Source organism: Tachyglossus aculeatus (assembly GCF_015852505.1).
Source record: "Tachyglossus aculeatus isolate mTacAcu1 chromosome 12 unlocalized genomic scaffold, mTacAcu1.pri SUPER_6_unloc_1, whole genome shotgun sequence".
NCBI lineage: Eukaryota > Metazoa > Chordata > Mammalia > Monotremata > Tachyglossidae > Tachyglossus > Tachyglossus aculeatus.
In genome coordinates this window covers 20515941-20535895 of record NW_024044828.1, presented here as the reverse complement: position 1 = coordinate 20535895, position 19955 = coordinate 20515941, and the positions used below count along the sequence as shown (strand labels likewise).

Here is a 19955-nt window from a genome sequence, read left to right as displayed (position 1 = left end):
TCCGCACGCAGTAAGCGCTCAGTAAATACGATTGAATGAATGAATAATAATAATGATGGCACTTATTAATAATAATGGCATTTATTAAGCGCTTACTACGTGCAAAGCACTGTTCTAAGCACTGGGGGAGATACAAGGTCATCAGGTTGTCATCCTCAATCATCATCAATCGTATTTATTGAGCGCTTACTGTGTGCAGAGCACTGTACTAAGCGCTTGGGAAGTACAAGTTGGCAACATATAGAGACAGTCCCTACCCAACAGTGGGCTCACGGTCTAGAAGGGGAGGTCAGGGTGTGTAGCAGGGACCACCTCCTGCTCCCCAAGATCTCTGGCAGAACGGGGCATTTTCGGCAGAGGGGCTGGCGAGTTGCCTGTCCCCCCATCATCATCATCAATCGTATTTATTGAGCGCTTACTGTGTGCAGAGCACTGTACTAAGCGCTTGGGAAGTACAAATTGGCAACATCTAGAGACAGTCCCTACCCAACAGTGGGCTCACAGTCTAAAAGGGGGAGACAGAGAACAAAACCAAACATACTAACAAAATAAAATAAATAGAATAGATATGTACAAGTAAAATAAATAGAGTAATAAATATGTACAAACATATATACGGTGCTGTGGGGAAGGGAAGGAGGTAAGATGGGGGGATGGAGACGGGGACGAGGGGGAGAGGAAGGAAGGGGCTCAGTGTGGGAAGGCCTCCTGGAGGAGGTGAGCTCTCAGTAGGGCCTTGAAGGGAGGAAGAGAGCGAGCTTGGCGGGTGGGCAGAGGGATTGGGGGCATTCCAGGCCCGGGGGAGGACGTGGGCCGGGGGTCGATGGCGGGACAGGCGAGAACGAGGTCCCACATGGGGCTCACAGTCTTAATCCCCATTTTACAGATGAGGTAACTGAGGCACAGAGAAGTGAGGTGACATGCCCAAAGTCACACGGCTGACACGTGGTGGAGCCGGGATTTGAACCCATGACCTCTGACTCAAAAGCCCGGGCTGTTTCACCTGTGCTCCTTCCACTGAGCCACGCTGCTTCAAAGCCCTGTTCTAAGCGCTAGGAATGAATGAAGGAATGAGGGCCAGCGGGGGAGGGCATGGCTCAGGTGGGACGGCTTGGATCGCCAGTCATCGGGGGGCTGGGGTCAAGGCTGTTCTCGAGCCACCCCCCGCTCCCCGGGCAACGTTCGGGGGGCTCGACCGAACTCTGCGGATCTCCGCTTCCCAGGTGGCCACCTCCACAAAATACTCAGTAAAGGACCCCTAGAAGGCACCGGGGCACCAGAGGGTAGGGAGGGGACTGCTACCCCTTGTTGTCCCCGGGCAGCGGGTTCCCATTATAATAATAATAATGATGGCATTTATTAAGCGCTTACTATGTGCAGAGCACTGTTCTCAGCACTGGGGGGGATACAAGGTGATCAAGTTGTCCCACGTGGGGTTCACAGTCTTCATCCCCACTTTAAAGATGAGGTAACTGAGGCTCAGAGAAGTGAAGTGACTTGCCCAAGGTCACACAGCAGACATGTGGCAGAGTCGGGATTCAAACCCATGACCTCGGACTCCAAAGCCTGTGCTCTTTCCACTGAGCTGTGCTGCTTCTCTATTATTATTATAATAATAGTAATTATAGTATTCATTCATTCATTCAATCGTATTTGTTGAGCGCTTACTGTGTGCAGAGCACTGGACTAAGCGCTTGGGAACTACAAGTTGGCAACCTATAGAGACAGTCCCTCCCCAACAGTGGGCTCACAGTCTAAAAGGGGGAGACAGAGAACGAAACCAAACATGCAACAAAATAAAATAAATAGAATAGATATGTACAGGTAAAATAAAATAACTGACGCTTGATCCCTGTGATGCTCGGTGTTTTTCCTAGAGCCCGCGGTGGGTAGGTGAGGGAAGAGACCGCTGATTGGTCCTGTTGCCCATTAATGGCCCCGATGAGAAACAGTGTGGCTTAGTGGGTAGAGCACGGGCCTGGGAAAACCTGGGTTCTAATCCCAGCTCTGCCCCTTGGCCAGTCACTTCACTTCTCCGGGCCTCAGTTTAACCTCATCTGTAAAATGGGGATTGAGACTGGGACAGGGACTTGTGTCCAGCCCGATTTTCTTGTATCCACCGCAGCGCATAGTACAGTACCTGGCACATAGTAAGCACATAACAAATACCACAGTTATATCCCGGCTGTGCCAGTTGTCAGCTGGGTGACTTTGGGCAAGCCACTTAACTTCTCTGTGCCTCAGTTCCCTCATCTGTAAAATGGGGATTGAGACTGTGAGCCCCCCGGGGGACAACCTGATCACCCTGTAACCTCCCCAGCGCCTAGAACAGTGCTTTACACATAGTAAGCGCTTAATAAATGCCATTATTATTATTATTAGAAGGGGGAGACAGACAACAAAACAAAACATATTAACAAAATAAAATAGAGTAAACATGTACAAGTAAAATAAACAGAGTAATAAATATGTACATACATATATACAGGTGCTGTGGGGAGGGGAAGGAGGTAGGGCCGAGGGGAGGGGGAGTAGGGGGAGAGGAACGAGGGGGCTCAGTGTGGGAAGGCCTCCTGGAGGAGGTGAGCTCTCATTAGGGCCTTGAAGGGAGGAAGAGAGCGAGCTTGGCAGATGTGTAGAGGGATTGGGGGCATTCCGGGCCCGGGGGATGACGTGGGCCGGGGGTTGATGGCGGGACGGGCGAGAACGAGGTACGGTGAGGAGATTAGAGGCAGAGGAGCGGAGGGTGCGGGCTGGACTGGAGAAGGACAGAAGGGAGGGGAGGTAGGAGGGGGCGAGGGGATGGATGGACAGCCTGGAAGCCCAGGGTGAGGAGTTTCTGCCTGATGCGTAGGTTGATTGGTAGCCACTGGAGATTTTTGAGGAGGGGAGTTTTAAGCACTTACTATGTGCCAAGCACCGTTCTAATCACTGGGGTAGATACAAGGTAATCAGGTTGTCCCACGTGGGGCTCACAGTCTTAATCCCCATTTTCCAGATGAGGTAACTGAGGCACAGAGAAGTGAAATGGCTTGCCCAAGGTCACACAGCAGACAAGTGGCGGAGCCGGGATTGGGACCCACAACCTCTGAATCCCAGGCCCGGGCTCTTTCCACTAAGTCACGCTGCTTCTCTATAAAAGGGGAGCCCGGCGATTGCCAGACAGACCAAGTCCTGTGGCCCCCAGAGAACATCCCGCTAGACTGTAAGCTTGCTGCGGGCAGGGAATGTGTTTGTTTATTGTTATATTGTCCTGTCCCAAGTTCTTAGTACCGTGTCCTGCACATAGGAAGCGCTCAGTAAATATGACTGAATGAATTCATTCAAAATTTATTGAGCGCTTACTGTGTGCAGGGCACTGTACTAAGTGCTTTGGGAAGTACAAGTCGGCAACATTTAGATACGGTCCGTACCCAACAACGGGCTCACAGTCTAGAAGGGGGAGACAGACAACAAAACAAGTAGACAGGTGTCAAAATTGTCAGAACAAATAGAATTAAAGCTATATGCACATCATTAACAAAATAAATAGAATAGCAAATTTGGAAAGTAAATAGAGTAATAAATCTGTACAAATATAAGTGCTGTGGGGAGGGGAAGGAGGTAGGGCGGATGGGGAGGAGGAGAGGAAAAAGGGGGCTCAGTGTGGGAAGGCCTCCTGGAGGAGGTGAGCTCTCAGTAGGGATTTGAAGGGAGGAAGAGAGCGAGCTTGGCGGATGGGCGGAGGGAGGGCATTCCGGGCCGGGGGAAGGACGTGGGCCGGGGGTCGACGGCGGGATGGGTGAGGACGAGGCCCAGTGAGGAGGTGAGCGGCAATGAACGAACGAATATTTCCAAGGGGCCGGTCACTGCCAGGTGGTTACCGTGAACAGTCGGCCCTTGAGGCTAGCAGGAGGCTCGACGTGCCAGAGAGGGGACAGCGGGGGTAATAGTAATAATCGTGGTATTCCTTAACTGCTCATGATGTGCTAAGCACTGAAGTAAGCGCTGTGGGGATACAAGCAAGGCCCTGTCGCTCATGGGGCTCACAGCTTTAATCCCCATTTTACAGGTGAGGGAACTGAGGCACAGAGAAATGAAGCGACTTGCCCCAGGTCACACAGCAGGCAAGTGGCAGAGCTGGATTAGAACCCAGGTCTTTCCAACTCCCAGGCCCGGGCTCTAGCCACTCGGCCACGCTACGTCTCCCTCCTGTCCCCTGTCCCGCCCCTCTGCCCGGCACCATCCCCAAGGCGAAGCTTATCATCATCATCATCAATCGTATTTATTGAGTGCTTACTGTGTGCAGAGCACTGTACTAAGCGCTTGGGAAGTACAAGTTGGCAACATATAGAGACGGTCCCTACCCAATAGTGGGCTCAAAGTCTAAAAGGTGGGCTCACAGTCTAAAAGCTTATAATAATCATCATCATCATCATCATCTCATTTGTTAAGTGCTTACTACGTGCAGAGCACTATTCTAAGCGCTGGGGGGGATACAAGGTGATGAGGTTGTCCCACGTGGGGCTCCCAGTCTTCATCCCCATTTTCCAGATGAGGGAACTGAGGCCCAGAGAAGCGAAGTGACTTGCCCCAGGTCACACAGCTGCCAAGCGGCGGAGCCGGGATTAGAACCCGCGACCTCTGACTCCCCAGCTTGGGTTCCTGCCGCTGAGCCACGCCGCTTATGAGGGTGAGGCGGGCCAGGAGGGAGAAGGGGGTGGGGGATGCTTGGTCCCCAGGGCCGTGCCCGCCCACCCTCCCTCCCCCCCCGGATCGATGTCGGGTGGCAAGAGGAGCCCGGAGTTCCAAGCTGGCTACAGTGGGTGAGTGGTGGCCGGGGGGTGGTGGCGTGGACCAAAGCGAGCGTCCGGCGTGGGTGGACAGTGTGTTCCCTCTTCCCCCGCCCTCCCTCCGGGAGCTGGGAAGCAGCGGCGGCATCCCACTCACTGATGCCCACCGCTCCGGGCTAGACATCTCGCCCACCGTGGCAGCGGTTGCCCTCGGGGTCTCCGGTCCCCTCCGATCCGGAGGGCGAGGCCTACATCGCACGGGGCCCGTCGGGGAGGGGGTGCAGTGGTCGCGGGGGTTGGCCGAGCCATGCCGTCTCCATCTTTGCAGGGACAGGGTTAAATCCTGGGGACAGCCTCTCTCTCCTCCCCTCTGCAGAGGCAGGTCCACGGAGGGCGGGGAAGGGGAACCGAGCAGGGGTGGAGACCCCGGCGTCCTGACTCCAGCCCTCTTGCCCAGCGCCTGGTGCAGCCCCTCTCTGCCCGGCGGGTTAGTGGGAGCGCGAGGGGCTGAGGCCCCAGCCCTACCCCAGGGAAAAGTTGCTGCAGCGGTTCCCACGTCAGCTTCAAAGTGTGACTCACCGGCTCTTCTTCGCTCCACGGGCTGGGCTGGGGTCAAGGGGCGCCGACCCCAGACCGATGCCACCGCCACCACCCCTTGTTGCCAGGGGCGCAGGGAGGGGCTGGGCCGAGGGCGACGGTAATGATGGGAGAAGAGGGTTCGGTTTCCTCCCAACCTGTACCCACGATGGGCGTACCAGGGGAGACCAGATCAGGGTGTCGGGCATGAGGGGATGGAGAGAGGGCACCCTGAGGTAGGAGAAATCATGCCCACCGGCTTTGAGGTCCTGCCCGCTGACTCGCTGGTCCTCTCTGGCTTGGTTTAGGTACCAGGCCCGACACCCTCCCTGTCCGGGGAGCGGGGGGTGCCTGGGTGTCCCATCCCGGCCAGGACAGCCCACTGGCTCCAAGCGTTGGAGGCTGGGGGCTCTTCGGGATTCTGCCGGACGAGGTGGGCCCGGCTCCTAAGGGTGGCATCTGCACCCTCCCCCAGCCTCGTGCTGGTCCCCCCGAACTGGCTCACCTGTGGCCGGAGCTTAAGCGCGGGGCAGGTTGGCACACGATGCTGGCGCTCCACCTGGCAGTGAGCCTCCCTTTTCTGGTTCGCCAAGTCCAGGCTCCAGGGTGGGGGTCGCCCACGCTGCTGATGGGGCAGGTTTGCGCCGGGGCCTGGGGAGAAGCGGACGGGCTCTCCGTGGGGACTGCTACCCATTAAGTCGGGCCCTGCTGGGAGAGAGGGGCGGGGGCTCGGCTGTTCCCAGGGCACCAGCTGGGAGCCGGTCGGTGGGGAAGGCGGGGGGAGTGCCCAGGGTCACATCTGGGGCCATTTGGGCCCGACTCTCCCTCTGCCCCTGGAGAAGAGAGGGAAGCCAAGGACGGATAGGGTAGGGAGAAGTCTGGAGGGCCCTGGAAGCTGAGGGAAGCGGAGGTGGGAGGAAAGAGAGCCCTGGGGGCAAGGAACTGTATCCGCTTTACCCACTGCCCCCAAGGGATTGGGCAGTGCCCGGGGCGGGAGTGTGGGGGTCTGACACTGGTCTGGGGAGAGATGGGGGGGACGGGCAACCCACCAACCCCTCTGCCGAAAATGCTCCATTCTGCCAGAGATCCTGGGGAGCGGGGAGAAGCAGCACGGCCTAGTGGAAAAAGCATGGGCCTGGAAGTTGGAGGATGTGGGTTCTAATTCCGGCTCTGCCACGTCTGCTTTGAGAAACTCGGGCAAGTCACTTCCCTTCTCTGGGCCTTGGTTACCACATCTGTAAAATGGGGTTGAAGGCTGGGAGCCCCATGTGGGACAGGACAGTGTCCAACCTGATCATCTTATATCTACCCCAGCGCTTAGAATGCTCCAGGGCACATAGTAATCATTCATTCATTCAATTTATTGAGCGCTTACTGCGTGCAGAGTACTGGACTAAGCGCTTGGGAAGTACAAGTTGGCAACATATAGAGACGGTCCCTACCCTACAGTGGGCTCACAATCTAGAAGGGGGAGGCAGAGAACAAAACAAAACATATTAACAAAATAAAATAAATAGAATAGATCTGTACAAATTAGAGTAATAAATACGTACAAACATATATACAGGTGCTGTGGGGAGGGGAAGGAGGTAAGGCGGGGGAGATGGGGAGGGGGAGGAGGGGGCTCAGTGTGGGAAGGCCTCCTGGAGGAGGTGAGCTCTCAGTAGGGCCTTGAAGGGAGGAAGAGAGCGAGCTTGGCGGATGTGCGGAGGGATAGTAAGCATTTAACAAATACCACGATTACTATTATTATTATTATAAGTCTGGAGGGCCCTGAAAGCTGAGGAAAGCAGGGGTGGGAGGAGAGGGGACACCGAAGCAAGGGACTTTATCCGCCCTACCTACTGTCCCCAAGAGATTGGGCAGTGGCTGGGTCGGGCGTGGGGGTCTGACACTGGCCTGGGGAGAGATGGGGATTAAGCGCTTAGTACAGTGCTGTGCACATAGTAAACGTTCAATAAATACGATTGATGATGATGTTGGGGGGACGGGCAACTCGCCAGCCCCTCTGCCGAAAATGCCCCGTTTTGCCAGAGATCATCATCATCATCATCAATCGTATTTATTGAGCGCTTACTATGTGCAGAGCACTGTACTAAGCGCTTGGGAAGTACAAATTGGCAACACATAGAGACAGTCCCTACCCAACAGTGGGCTCACAGTCTAAAAGGGGGAGACAGAGAACAAAACCAAACATACCAACAAAATAAAAGGGAGCAGGAGGTGGTCCCTGCTACCCACCCTGACCTCCCCAGGCGTTAATAATAATAACTCTGGTATTCCTTAAGCGCTTATTGTGGGCCGGGCACCGTACTAAGCGCTGGGGTGGATACGAGCAAATCGGGGTGGGCCCATTCCCCGTCCCACATGGGGCTTCCACTCCTAATCACACCTGTGCACTAGGGTAGCGCTGCCGACTGTCCACTACCTGCCACAGGCATGGCTGCCACGCCTGGTAGGGGCCAAGGGCCCGCACCCGACTTCCCGAGCCACCTCCCCATCCCACAGAGATCCCGCTCTGGTCCCGAGAGTCCCCTCTCCACCCGCGTCGCATCCGGCTACGAAGCAGCCGCCAGCTGATGGTTGAAGAAAGAGTCCGGACGCTTCCAGGGTGGGCAGCCCTGGGTGGCAGACCCCCTCACCACCCTGCTCTGCCACCTTGATATCCCGTGCCTTTGGGCATCGGAAGCAGCGCGAGAAGCAGTGTAACCCAGCGGAAAGAGCGTGGGAGTTCGGGGCTCCCCCTTTTAGACTGTGAGCCCACTGTTGGGTAGGGACTGTCTCTCTATGTTGCCAACTTGGACTTCCCAAGCGCTTAGTACAGTGCTGTGCACACAGTAAGCGCTTAATAAATACGATTGATGATGACTTCGATTGTAATCCCAACTCAGCCAGTTGCCTGTCGCGTGACTTTGGGCGACTCACTTAACTTCTCTGTGCCACAGTTTCCTCATCTGTGAACTAGGAATGAAATAAAATGCCTGCTCTTCCTCCCCCTTAGACTGAAAGCCCCGCGTGGGATAGGGGACTGTGTCTGACCTGATTATCGCATCCCTTTAGACCGTAAACGCGCCGTGGGCAGAGAATGTGTCTGTTTATCGTTGTATCGTCCTCTCCCAAGCACTTAGTGTAGTGCTGTGCGCGCAGTAAGCGCTCAATAAATATGATTGAATGAACTACCCGTCCAAACACTCCGGTGCTTGGCACCCAGTAAGTGTTTCACAGATGCCTCAATTAGGGGAAGGCCTGTTCTCAGCTCAGCCTCTTTTTCTCCCCATTCCTCCACCTTGGACTGTGGAGACCTGCCCCACAGGAACCCCAAGTCTCCCACCCCTTCCTTCCGAGGCTTATTTGAGGATGGGGGTCTTCGAGCCGTCAGTGGTAGACTAGACTAGCCCTCTAGACTGTAAGCGCTTGGTGGGCAGGGGGCATATCGAGAAGCAGCCTGGCTTAGTGGAAAGAGCAGGGGATTTGGATTTAAGCGCTTAGTACAGTGCTCTGCACACAGTAAGCGCTCAGTAAATACGATTGATGATGATTTGGAGTCAAAATCCCGGCTCCGCCAATTGTCACCTGTGTGACTTTGGGCAAGTCACTTCTCTGTGCCTCAGTTCCCTCATCTGTAAAACGGGGATGAAGACTGCGAGCCCCCCGTGGGACAACCTGATCGCCTTGTAACCTCCCCAGCGCTTAGATCAGTGCTTTGCACATAGTAAGTGCTTAATAAATGCCATCATCATCATTATTATCATTGAGAAGCAGCGTGGCTTAGTGGCAACAGCACGGACTTGGGAGTCGGAGGACGTGGGTTCTAATCCCAGCTTTGCCACTTGTCTGCTGTGAGACCTTGGGCAAAACACTTCACTTCTCTGTGCCTCAGTTGCCTCATCTGGAAAATGGGGATGAAGACTGTGAGCCCCACGTGGAACAACCTGATTACCCTGTATCCACCCCAGCGCTTAGAACAGTGCTTGGCACATAGTAAGCGCTTAACAAATACCGTCATTATTATTATCTACCACCTCTCTTGTGTGGTAATCGCCCAAGTGCTTAGTACGGTGCTGTGCACACAGTAAGCGCTCAGTAGATACCGTTGATTGGTACTTGAGTGCATACCGTGAGCAGAGCACTGTACTAGTTGCTTGGGAAAGTACAGCACGGTAGTGGTTCAGTGAATCAGTGGTATTTATTGAGTGCCCACGGAGGGCAAGGCACCATACTAAGCACCCAGGAGCGTACACATGCCTTACCACCAAACAGCTTCTACTCCAATGAAGGAAGGCTATGGAGAGACAGTTAGCTCGTTGTAGGTAGGGAGAGTTTCTACCAATTCTGTTCTACAGTGCTTTGCACATAGTAAGCGCTTAATCAATTGTATTTATTGAGCGCTTACTGTGTGCAGAGCACTGTACTAAGCGCTTGGGAAGTACAAGTTGGCAACATATAGAGACAGTCCCTACCCAACAGTGGGCTCACAGTCTAGAAGACTTAACAAATGCCATCATTATTATTATAATTATTACTCTCCCAAGAGTTTAGCATAGTGCTCTGCTCACAATAAATGCTCAATAAATGAGGGAAGCGGCATGGTGTAATGATAATAATAATGATGGCATTTATCAAACGCTTACTATGTGCAAAGCACTGTTCTAAGCGCTGGGGAGGTTACAAGGTGATCAGGTTGTCCCACGGGGGGCTCGCAGTCTTCATCCCCATTTTACAGATGAGGGAACTGAGGCCCAGAGAAGTGAAGTGACTTGCCCAAAGTCACACAGCCGACAATTGGGGGAGCCGGGATTTGAACCCATGAACTCTGACTCCAAAGCCCGGGCTCTTTCCACCGAGCCACGCAGCGTAGTGGCTAGAGCCCCGGCTTGGGAGTCCGAAGTTCACGGGTTCTAATCCCGACCCCGCCACCTGTTCTCTGTGTGGCCTTGGGCAAGTCACTTCACTTCTCCGTGCCCCAGTGACCTCGTCTGTAAAATGGGGATGAAGACCGCGAGCCCCGTATGGGACGGGAGCTGCGTCCAACCCGATTGACTCGTGTCCACCCCAGTGCTTAGTACGGTGCCCGGCACTTAGCGCTTAACAGATCCCAGAATTATTGTAAACGTGATGGATAAACGGTGGGAGCCGGTGGGGTCGAATTGGCGCTGGGGTCTCCACTGGCCTACCCCCCGTGGGGTCGGAAAAGGACCTTCCCGGGGGGGAAGGGGGTGGGTGGGATGGATCGGGGGAGCGACACCGTGGCCCCGTCGGTGAGACGTGTCTCTTGCCTCTGCTGACAGCAGGTCCGGAGCCCGCGACCCCGCCGCATGCGTGAAGGACCCCCCGAGGCCCGCTGAGCCCCCTCCCCGCCGCCGCAGCCACCAGGCCGGACGATGGAGCCGCCGGAGGGCGGCGAGCCGGGGGGCCCCGCCGAGATGCGCAAGAACTACCCGCTGCGCAAGCGGCTGCGCAGCCCCAGCAAGCCCAAGGCCTGCAAGGTGCTGCTGACCCGCCTGGAGCACGAGGCCCCGGACTGGGCCGGAGACCAGCCCCCGACGCCCCCCGGCTCGCCCCCCGGCCCGCCCCCGAGACCCCGCAAGCGCCGCCTGGCCTCCCTGAACGCCGAAGCCCTCAACAACCTGCTGCTGGAGCGCGAGGACGGCGGGCCGGCCGGCGTGGCGGCGGGCCCCGTCCCGTCGCCCGCCCCCGACGCCGCTTCTCCCGCCTCCGCCGCCCGGCGCTGCCGGCGCCGCGAGGCCAAGCCGGCCAGGCCCAAGCCCGGAGTCGTCGGGGCCGGGGCCGGGGCCGGGCCGGGGGCTTCCCCGGAGAAGCCGGGCCCCAAGGCGAGGAGCCGAGCCCGGGTGGATGGGGTCCCCGCCCCCGAAGAGCCCCCCGAGGACGGGGCCCGCCCCGAGGGGGGCGACCCGGCCCCCAAGAGACTGGCCAGCCTCAACGCGGCCGCCTTCCTCAAGCTGAGCCAGGAGCGGGAGCTGCCCCTGCGGACCCCGAGGGACCCCCCCGGCCCCCAAGTGGCCCAGGGCCCCCCCCGCGGAAGGGCTGCTTCAAGCTGCGGCCCGACCCCGGCCCCGGCGAGGCCCCCGGCGGGCAGGGACCCCCCCGGAGGCCCGCGGCGGCCCGCGGCGCCCCCGTCCCCCGCCGCCCGGCTGCTGGGCGCGGCCGACCCGCCGCCGGGCCTGGAGTCGCTGAGCCCCGCCGTCCCGGGCCCCGGGCCGCTGTGCCACCGCCTGCCCCTGCTCATGGGGGGCCAGGCGGCCATGAAACCCGAATACGGGCGGCCCGGAGAGAAGTCGCCCACGCCCAAGCAGGAGCCGCACCAGCCGTCCTTCCCCGTGCCCCAGCTGGCCCCCCTGCCCGTGCCCGGACACCACGCCGACTGCGGCTGCCAGTGCCAGGGCCCCCAGCTCACGGCGCTGGGCGGCTTCTACGTGTACTACGGCCAGGCCGGCCTGCAGTACGGGGGCGGCCCCGGGGGCTACTCGCCCTGCCCCAGTGTTCCCGACAGCCAGCTGGCCCCGGCCTGCGAGGGCCTGCTCGTGGCTCCCGGCTCCGTGCCCTCGGCCGCCCCTTTCCAGTCACCGCCCTGGTGCCCCACGCGCTACCGGTGCGGGGAGGGGCCCGGCGTCAACAGCTACAGCCGGCTCTGCGGGGTCCTGCCCCTCGCCCGCCTCGGAGGGCTCCCCGGGGCCCGGGGCGGCTGCCCCTACAAGATGCCTTTTGCAGCAGGTGAGGACGCACGGGGATCGGAGAGGGGACCCCCGGTGCGGGCACATGTACACCCCCACGCCCTCCCAGCCCTGCCACTTGGTTCCGTCAGTCGGTCGGTCGGTCGTCTTCATTAAGCACTTACTGTGTGCAGAACCCTAGACTAAACTCTGGGTGCAGTACGATAGAAGACTAAACGTTCCCTGCCCACGGTGCGCTTACGGTCTACGGGGGAGACAGACATGACTAGAAATAACTACATCACCCATATCAGTCAATCAATCAGTCGTATTTATTGAGCGCTTACTGTGTGCAGAGCACTGGACTAAGCGCTTGGGAAGTACAAGTTGGCAACATAGAGAGACAGTCCCTACCCAACGGTGGGCTCACAGCCTAAAAGAGGGGAGAAGCAGCGTGGCTCAGTGGAAAGAGCACAGGGCTTGGGAGTCAGAAGTCATGGGTTCTAATCTCGGCTCCGCCACCTGTCGGCTGTGGGACTTCGGGCAAGTCACTTGACTTCTCTGGGCCTCGGTTCCCTCATCTGGAAAATGGGGATGAAGACTGTGAGCCCCACGTGGGACAACCTGCTTCCCCACCCACCCAGTGCTTAGAACAGTGCTTGGCACGTAGTAAGCGCTTAACAAATACCATCATTATTATTATGGACATTGGTGCCGTAGGGCTGGGACGGGGGTGAATAAAGGGAGCAAGTCTGGGTGACGCAGGAGGGAGAGGGAGAAGGAGGGCTGAGTCAGGGAAGGCCTCTTGGAGGAGATGCGCCTTAAATAAGACTCTGAAGGGCGGGAGACTGATTGTCTGTCAAAGATACGAGGAGGGAGGACATACCGGGTCAGAGGCAGGACACGAACTGCTGGACTGAGGAGGAAAACGGTCCCTCTCCCCACCGGACTTCCAGGAAGCTGCTGTGGCGGAGATGCCTGCCCGGCACCGGAGTGGGGGCTTTGGGGAGGTCCTGCCCTAACCCCAGGACGCAGAGGTGTCCCGCTGAGGCCCAGTTTTCCCCCCTGCCCGGGGCCTGGGGTGTCTCCCCCGCTTCTGGTCCCCCAGAGTCCCACTGGAGATGGGAGGCAGGGAGGCCCACGTGAGCCTGCAGGAGACCGGGCACTGCCGAGTCGGAGAGGCGGCGACGGGGCCCCGGTCCTCGAGGAGTTCCCCGGCTGATAGAGGGGGCCGGGACGGCCCAGCGCCCTGGCAAGAGAAGCAGCGTGGCCTAGTGGATAGACCACCGGCCTGGGAGTCAGAAGGACCTGGATTCTAATCCTGGTGCCACCGTTTGTCTGATGTGTGACGTTGGGCGAGTCGCTTCACCCCTCTGGGCCTTTGTTCCCTCATCTGTAAAATGGGGATTAAGGCGTTCGGCCCCACGGGGCACAGAGACTGTGTCCAACCTGATTACCTCATCTCCACCCCAGCTGTTAGAACAGTGCCTGGCTCGTAGCGCTTAACAAATAACGTAAAAAAATAACCCGTCGGCCAGCTGGTCTTCCGAGGGGGTTGGAGGGGTGTCTCCCATCACGGAGGGTAGTAGACTCCCCGGGAACGGTAGAGGAGGGGGCACGGGGTCTCTCCCTCAACAGCGGGAGCCAGTCGAGCGGAGTCAAAGCAGGGTACTCTCGACCACCCGGAATGGTGCCCCGGGTCTGGTCTCCCATGCCCGCCTGGCATTTCAATCAATCAGTCAGTCGTATTTATTGAGCGCTTACTGTGTGCAGAACACTGTACTAAGCGCTTGGAGCAGGCGGCCTGTGTTGCTCTGCAGACGTCTGGGCCTGGCCGCGAGGGTCCAGGGAGACCCGTCAGTCCCAAGCCTACGTGTCCTGGACGCCTGGGTGGAGCCCCTTCCGTGCCAGGTCCCCATGGGTGCTAGGGCAGTGCTGCCCCTCCATCAGGCCGCCCGTTCCTCCCCTCTGTGGGAGTGGGAGCCATGCCCCTCCCTGACCCACCTGCCCCCCTCCTCCTCTCCTGCCTGCCCCTCGCACGCAGGGGCTGGAGGTGGCTTTACGGCCCAGGCCGCGGTGGCCCGACTGGTTGTTCCGGGCTCAAGAATGAGGTCACGGCTTCCCCGGCCCCGTGCCCGGCTCTTACGGAGCCGCGGGGGCCGGGGCGGGCAGGGCCGTGGGGGTCGGGCGCCCGCCGTACGGGGAGGGGACCTCCCCCCCCGGCCGCTCCCCGACCCCGTCCCTTCTCTCTCCTCCCCTCCAGAAGGCTGCAGGTCTCTGGACCAGCTGGACCTCACGCTCCCCGTGGCCGGCCACCCGGCCTCGCCCGCCCACCCCCTCTCAGGATGCCCCGTGCCCAGCGTGCCCCCCGCGGCCGAGCCCGTCCCCCACCTGCAGACGCCCAACTCGGAGCCGCAGACGATGGCCCGGGAGTGCCCGCAGAGCGCCAAGCCCCCGAGCGGTTCCAAATCGGGCCTGCGCCCGGCGCCCGGTTGCCTACACCCATCCGACAGCAAGGCGGCCAGCGGGCACGGACACCCCAAGCAGCAGCGCATCCAGCGCCGCCGGGCCACCAATGGCTGGATGCCCGTGGGCACCGCCTGCGAGAAGGCCGTGTACGTCGTGGTGAGTGCCCACCGGCCCGCTCGTCCCGACCCCGTTCCCCTCCAACCCCCCGGCCCAGGGCGAGGGAGTCGATCGGTTGTATTTTTTGAGCGCTAACTGGGTACCAAGTGCTTGGGAGAGGACCGTATTCATTCATTCATTCAGTCAGTCAGTCTTATTTATTGAGCGCTTACTGTGTGCAGAGCGCTGTACTAAGCGCTTGGTTTACTAAGCCCATAACATTGCCTAGTGGCAAGAACACGGGCTTGGCAGGCGGAGGACGTGGGTTCTAATCCCAGCTCCGCTACTTGGCTGTTGTGTGAATTTGGGCAAGTCACTTCTCTGGGCTTCAGTTCCCTCATCTGTAAAATGGGGATGAAGGCTGTGAACCCCATGTGGGGCAACCTGATTACGTTGTGTCTACCCAAGCGCTTAGAGTAGTGCTTGGCACACAGTAAACGTTTAAGAAATAATAATAATAATAATGGCATTTGTTAAGCGCTTACTATGTGCAAAGCACTGTTCTAAGCAAAGGGGGGGGATACAGTGGGATCAAGTTGTCCCACGTGGGGCTCACAGTCTTAATCCCCATTTTACAGATGAGGGAACTGAGGCTCAGAGAAGTTAAGTGACTTGCCCAAAGTCACACCGCAGACATGCGGTGGAGCCGGGATTCGAACCCATGACCTCTGACTCCAAAGCCTGCGCTCTTTCCACTGAGCCACACTGCTTCTGCCATTGTCATCATTATTATTCTAGACTGTGAGCCCGCTGTTGGGTAGGGACTGTCTCTATGTGTTGCCGACTTGTACTTCCCAAGCGCTTAGTACAGTGCTCTGCACACAGTAAGCGCTCAATAAATACGACTGATTGATTATTATTAACATCACAGTTACAATCCCTGCCCACGGTGAGCTTTCAGTCTAGAGAGGGAGACAGATATTAGCCCAGCACTTAGTACGGTGCCCGGCACATAGTAAGCGCTTAACAAATGCCATAGTAATAATACTATAAATTCATTCAATCGTATTTATTGAGCGCTTACTGTGTGCAGAGCACCGTACTAAGCGCTTGGGAAGTCCAAGTCGGCAACAGATAGAGACGGTCCCTACCCAATAGTGGGCTCACAGTCTAGAAGGGGGAGACAGACAACAAAATTAACGGATATGCACCAGAGTGCTATGGGGCCGGGAGAGGAGGATGAATAAAAGGAGCACGTCGGGGGAAGCAGAAGGGAGAGGAAGAAAAGGAAAAGAGGGTCTAGTCAAGGAAAGCTTCTTGGAGGAGATGTGCCTTCAATAAGGCTTCGAAGAGGGGGAGATTTGTCGTCTGTCAGATGTGAGATATGGGGAAGCAGCGTGGCTCAATGGAAAGAGCCCGGGCTTTGGAGTCAGAGGTCAGGGGTTCAAATCCCGGCTCCTCCAATTGTCAGCCGTGTGACTTTGGGCAAGGCACTTAACTTCTCTGGGCCTCAGTGACCTCATCTGTAAAATGGGGATTAAAGACTGTGAGCCCCCCGTGGGACAACCTGATCACCTTGTAACCTCCCCAATCAATCAATCAGTCGTATTTATTGAGCGCTTACTGTGTGCAGAGCACTGTACTAAGCGCTTGGGAAGTACAAGTTGGCAACATATAGAGACAATCCCTACCCAACAGTGGGCTCACAGTCCCCAGAGCTTAGAACAGCGCTTTGCACATAGTAAGCGCTTAATAAATGCCATCGTTATTATTATATGAGGAGGGAGGGTGTTCCAGGCCAGAGGCAGGATGTGGACTAGAGGTCTCTTGGGCTCTGAGTCCCTGGGGGCCGGGTCCCCAGGGAAGGGGCAGGAGGGGGCGGGGGGCTGCGCTTCCTCGTCCTCAGACCGGGGTCCGGTCCCCCGCAGAATGAGCCCGAGCCGGCCGTGCGGAAGAGCTACCAGGCCGTGGAGCGGGAAGGCGAGATGATCCGCGTCCGCGACACCGTCCTGCTCAAGTCGGGCCCCCGCAAGAAGTCCATGCCCTACGTGGCCAAGATCTCCGCCCTCTGGGAGGACCCCAAAACAGGTACCCCCATGGAGCGGGTGGGGTTCCTGTCCCACGGTGGATTTGGAGGCCGCCCCCTTCCCCCACCGGTCACGTATCGGCGTCCCAGGAACCCCAATCAATCAATCAATCAATCGTATTTATTGAGCGCTTACTATGTGCAGAGCACTGTACTAAGCGCTTGGGAAGTACAAATTGGCAGCATATAGAGACAGTCCCTACCCAACAGTGGGCTCACAGTCTAAAAGGGGGAGGCAGAGAACAAAACCAAACATACCAACAAAATAAAATAAATAGAATAGATAGGGCAAAGGTCTCCGGGCTGCTGGGATGTGTCTGCCGGGAGGGTGGGGGCGGTGCGGGCTTCTAGACTGTGAGCCCACTGTTGGGTAGGGACCGTTTCTATGTGTTGCCAACTTGTAGTTCCCAAGCGCTTAGTCCAGTGCTCTGCACACAGTAAGCGCTCAATAAATATGATTGAATGAATGAATGGCAGGGGTCCCAGGCTGTGGTGCCTCTTAGACTGTGAGCCCACTGTTGGGTAGGGACTGTCTCTATATGTTGCCAATTTGTACTTCCCAAGCGCTTAGTCCAGTGCTCTGCACATAGTAAGCGCTCAATAAATACGATTGATGATGATGATGATGATGGTGCCGGCCTTGACCTTTGCCCTCCCCCGACTTCCACAGGAGAGCTGATGATGAGTCTCCTGTGGTATTACAGACCAGAGCACACTCAGGGAGGCCGCAATCCCAGCATGCACCAGGTGAGCCCCAAATTCCGCGGGGAGGGAGACCGGACCCGAAGACTTGGGAAGGGGACGGGTCATTCCCAAAGGTGAGGCCGTTGGCTGTCCCCACCCTGGGGTGGGGGTTGTCCTGAGTCTGGAATCCTCCTTTGACCCTTCCCCTCTGTTTCCCCCCGTGCCCCCTCACCCACCTTGCAGAATGAGATCTTCGCGTCCCGGCACCAGGATGAGAACAGCGTGGCCTGCATCGAGGAGAAGTGCTACGTCCTGACCTTTGCAGAGTACTGCAGGTAGGCGGGGGCTCTGGGAACTCGCTCATAATAAGAATGATGGCATTTGTTGAGCGCTTACTATGTGCGAAGCACCGTTCTAAGCGCTGGGGTGGATACAGTGGGATCAAGTTGTCCCACGTGGGGCTCACGGTCTTAATCCTCATTTTCCAGATGAGGGAACTGAGGCTCAGAGAAGTGAAGTGACTTGCCCAAGGTCACACAGCAGACATGTGGCGGAACCGGGATTCGAACCCATGGCCTCAGACTCCAAAGCCCCTGTGAGCCCACTGTTGGGTAGGGACTGTCTCTATATGTTGCCAACTTGTACTTCCCAAGTGCTTAGTACAGTGCTCTGCACACAGTAAGCGCTCAATAAATACAATTGATGATGATGATCTTTCCACTGAGCCACGCTGCATTCCATCGATTGGGTTCATTAATCGTTTACGGTAGACCAAGCACTGTACAAAGCGCTCGGGAGAGTACAATACAACAGTAAACGGGCGCAGTCCCTTCCCGTAACGAGCTTACCGACTAGAGAGAACAGAGAGGCGGCGTGGCTCAGTGGAAAGAGCCCGGGCTTTGGAGTCAGCGGTCATGGGTTCAAATCCCAGCTCCGCCAACTGTCAGCTGTGTGACTTTGGGCAAGTCACTTCACTTCTCTGTGCCTCCGGTCCCTCATCTGTAAAATGGGGATGAAGACTGGGAGCCCCCCGTGGGACAACCTGATCGCCTTGTAACCTCCCCAGCGCTTAGAACAGTGCTTGGCACATAGCATTTTATCAATGCCATCATTATTATTATTATTTGGAGGGGGGAGGCAGACGTCAATACAAATAAATAAGTTGCAGATACGTACATAAGCGCTGTGGGGTTGGTGGCGGGGAAAGAACCAAGGGAGCAAGTCAGGGCGACGCAGAAGGGAGTGGGAGAAGAGGAAAGGAGGGGCGTAGTCTGGGAAGGCCTCTCGGAGGAGATGCGCTTTGAAGTGGGGGGGGAGCCACTGTCTGTGGGATTTGAGGAGGGAGGGCTTTAGGGGAGGGGTCGGTACAGTGCTCTGCACACAGTAAGCGCTCAATCAATCAATCAATCAATCAATCAATCGTATTTATTGAGCGCTTACTATGTGCAGAGCACTGTACTAAGCGCTTGGGAAGTACAAATTGGCGTCACATTAATCACATCAATAAATACGATTGAATGAATGTTGGGAGCTAGGGGAGGATTGGGAGCTGGAAGGCGGGGAAGGGGGAGACCGCCAGGGCTCCCCCATCATAGGTCCTCTACCCCCTCGCCCCCCACCCTCTCCTGCAGATTCTGTGCCTTGGCCAAGCGCCGGGGCGAAGGGCTTCCGGGCCGCCGCGCAGCGCTGGTGCCGCCGTCGGCGGAGTACTCCACCCCGCCCCACCGCACGGTGCCCGAGGACACGGACCCCGACCTCGTGTTCCTCTGCCGCCACGTGTACGACTTCCGGCACGGCCGCATCCTCAAGAACCCACAGTAGGGGCCTCTCCCCGTCCCGCTCAGCGGGGCGCCGCGGGGCCGGCAGCGGGTGGCCCCGAGGCGGCGGTGGGGGCAGCGCAAAGCACAGCACTTGGTTACCAGCCGGTGCCCGGCCGGGGCGCCGCGGCGGCGGCGGGGGAGCAGCGGGGAAGGAGGCGGCGGGCACGCTGGCCCAGCCTCGGCCGAAGGCCGCCCCTTGGGCCGCCCCACCACACTGTGACCAGCTGCTCTCCCCTTCCCCTGGGGGTTTCCTTCCCTCCCCCTCCTTCCCTCCCTCCCAGCCCAGGCTCAGAGCCTGGGCACCCCCTCCTCCTGCCCTCAGGGCACCCCCGCCCTCCCCGTGCCCACCCCCAACCCCTCGGTCTGGCGCGGTGGGCTCTCCTTGGGGTGAGGGTCTGAGCCCAGCCCCCCGGGGTCGGGGGGAGGGAGAAGGAGAACGTGGTACCTACCTGATGGCCGGCTCCTTTCCTCTTGCCTTACAGTGTGGGGAGCCGATCGCCCTTGCCGCCTCCCCCGTCCCATTTAACGAGCCGCCCCCCAAACACTCAAACCAAAGGAGAGCGTGTTGTCCCCCCGCCCCGGCCCGTCCCCCTGTTGTCCCGCCCGCCCCGGGAAGCCCCTCGTCTATTGCACTAATTTAAACCGGAACGAGAATCAACACTGTACCAGGCCCCAGACCTGCGGAGCGCTGCGCTCTCCCTCGCCGAGCTGCAAGGCCCTGCATTTTCCAGTTTCGTTTATCCGGGGGGGGGGCGGTGGGAGAGGGGGGCCCTGGCAGAGG

General features: G+C 58.1%; 1 protein-coding gene across 1 annotated transcript; it reads left to right on the top strand.

Moving 5' to 3' along the window:
• Positions 1-10729: 10729 nt before the first annotated feature.
• On the top strand, positions 10730-19270 carry BAHD1 (bromo adjacent homology domain containing 1). The gene is made up of 6 exons (XM_038741088.1): positions 10730-12080; positions 14283-14644; positions 16513-16672; positions 17341-17417; positions 17598-17689; positions 18986-19270. The coding sequence occupies exons 1-6, from the start codon at positions 10730-10732 to the stop codon at positions 19173-19175; spliced, it is 2232 nt and encodes a 743-aa protein (XP_038597016.1). The 3' UTR covers positions 19176-19270.
• The last annotated feature ends 685 nt before the right edge of the window (positions 19271-19955 follow it).